Source organism: Nicotiana attenuata, unplaced genomic scaffold, assembly GCF_001879085.1.
Source record: "Nicotiana attenuata strain UT unplaced genomic scaffold, NIATTr2, whole genome shotgun sequence".
In the NCBI taxonomy this organism is placed as follows: domain Eukaryota; kingdom Viridiplantae; phylum Streptophyta; class Magnoliopsida; order Solanales; family Solanaceae; genus Nicotiana; species Nicotiana attenuata.
Window position 1 is genome coordinate 43,724 of NW_017671939.1, and position 2,339 is coordinate 46,062.

The window sequence follows — 2,339 nt, forward strand, 5'->3', positions numbered from 1 at the left end:
TGCAACTTTGTGTTCTTTCGTATCTCTTTACTTTTCTTTAAATCTTTGTCAGCATGCTTTAGTTAAACTTTTAATTATCAAATATTAGTATCACATCTAGGACCTTAATAACAAGGAAAACCAATTCCTATGTTTGCGTCATGTATTCTACAACAACTACAAAATAGTATTTTAAGGCTCTTAAAATGTATTGAGCTTTCTGATATAAAACCTTTATTTGTTTCCTTTCTCTGAGTTTATTTTTGTATAAAAGGGCAGTCATCATATAAAAATTCTGTCTTGTTGTTAGTTGGGAAGCCATAACTACTCTCCATTAGCTGTCTAATGTTGCTTGTCACATCAATTTCTGACTCTGCAATGTTCTGTCTCACAAAACTCTCAAAAATGGCTGCCTTGACAGGAGTTGGTATAGGTAAAAAGTTTTGGTCCACATACATTCATTACCTTTTGTTGAACCTATAATCTAATCATGTCAATGTGGTTGAGGTTCAATCACCCTCCACATTCGTTACTAAGATGATATTTTAGTAATATTTCATATTATTGTCATATTGTGTAGGGTGTGAAGGAACATGAAGGAGTAGAGCCAAATAGGATTGAGTTCTACAAAAGCACCCATTACTCGAGTGAAAAAGGATGGTCATCTCCGGAGGCTGAGACTAACTACGTAAGTAATATTTTAGTAACATGTCACATGTATTCATTCTATCTTATAATTATTTTAACTGATGTAATATTTTTATGTAGAACAAAATGAGAGATTTGAGAGCTTGGTCTATTTCTGAAGAGAATCCAATGACTATTGATGAAATTGTTGATAATGTACTTGGTACAAGGTCGGGATATATTAAAGGCCTTGGCTATGGTCCAAAGCCTAGTACAACTACAGCAACAAAAAGAAGGACAGCAGAATTAGAGGATGCTCTTAGAAGGGCAAAAGAGGATGCTGCTACTGCCCAACATGGTTTACAAGAACGTTTGAATTTAGCTGAAACTGAGGTAACAAATCAGCGAATACAGATCAAACATTAACTTCTGAGTTGGGTACTTTAAGGGCATGCCAAGAGGAAATATTAAACCAAATGAAGTGTCATTTTATTGGCTCATCACCATCAAGGTTAGAAGTACTACATCTTTAAATGATAAATTCAATTATAATTCTTTTAGTATCTAAGTTCGAATGTTTTTTTTAATGATACAGCGAAGATTGAGCCCCACCAGACTATCACCTTTGGGTACACTATACTTCACACTATTAATTTTTTTTCTCATTTTTATTTATTTGTAGCACAATTCAATTATTTGTTTTACCAATTAAACTCTACGTCTAACAAGAAGTTGTAGTTTATACCAATTATATTTTATTTATACCTTGATACCGTAAAGTGTTAACTTAAAGTAATTTTTTCTCCATCTTTTATACAGGTATATGAAGTTAACTATTGGATCAAGACTAATTGCAAGTGAAGTGTCACTGCATTCCTCCACTTCTTAGTCCTAGTTTAGGAGTAATATTTCTTAGTTAGGCTTTTATGTTGGACATATTTACTTTAACTATGTTTATTTTAATTTAAGGAGCTTTTATTTCAATATAGTTTTAATATTAGTTTTATGATCAATGGTGAATATTTTTGTTATTACCTTTGATTGTTTTTATTTTTATGTTATTACCTTGATTGTTTTATTATGTTATTTCAAATTCGTATGACGTCAATCTAAAACAAATATGAATATAAACGTCATCAAACATTTGTTATTAGTGACAAAAAAGTTCACTTTTGTATAGTTTTCAGGAATATCACATTTTTGTCACCAAACAAATTAAGTTGGTCATAAATTCGCTATATTTAGTGACAAAATAATTTATGTCCCAAAATTATCTTTTTATTGACTACGAATCAATTTTGTATTTTTTGACAATTGTAATTGTCACTAATTATGATAACTTATAGTGACAACTTTGTTTTGTCGATAAAAATATTCTTTTTAGCGACGAGAGGGTAGTTTTAACTACAAAATTATAATTGTCACTAATTATATATTTAGGGACGAAATACTTTTTTGTTGATAAAAGGTAGTCTTTAGTGACAAAATTACGGTTTTTCAACTACGAAACATACGTAGCTTTAGAGACATTTGACGTCGTCACTAATTAAACTAAATTTTTAGAGACGAGGCAGTTTTGTCGACATTAATGCACTTTTTAGTGACGAAATCATACTATTAAGTATAATTTTTTTGTACTTTTTATGACAAATAAATCCGTCATAAATATTACGTGTTTGGGGACGAAAAAGAATTTCGTATTTAGTACTTTATTATTTGGCGACGAAATACAA

General features: G+C 30.3%; 1 protein-coding gene across 1 annotated transcript; it reads left to right on the forward strand.

Annotated features, from left to right (window-relative positions):
• Positions 1–559: 559 nt before the first annotated feature.
• LOC109210956 lies at positions 560–1,619 on the forward strand (the record flags this gene model as incomplete). Its single annotated transcript, XM_019374440.1, is given in 4 exon segments — positions 560–667; positions 748–1,117; positions 1,202–1,235; positions 1,426–1,619. Coding segments are annotated over 2 exon segments (393 nt in total), but the record flags the coding sequence as incomplete, so codon positions are not given.
• Positions 1,620–2,339: the final 720 nt, after the last annotated feature.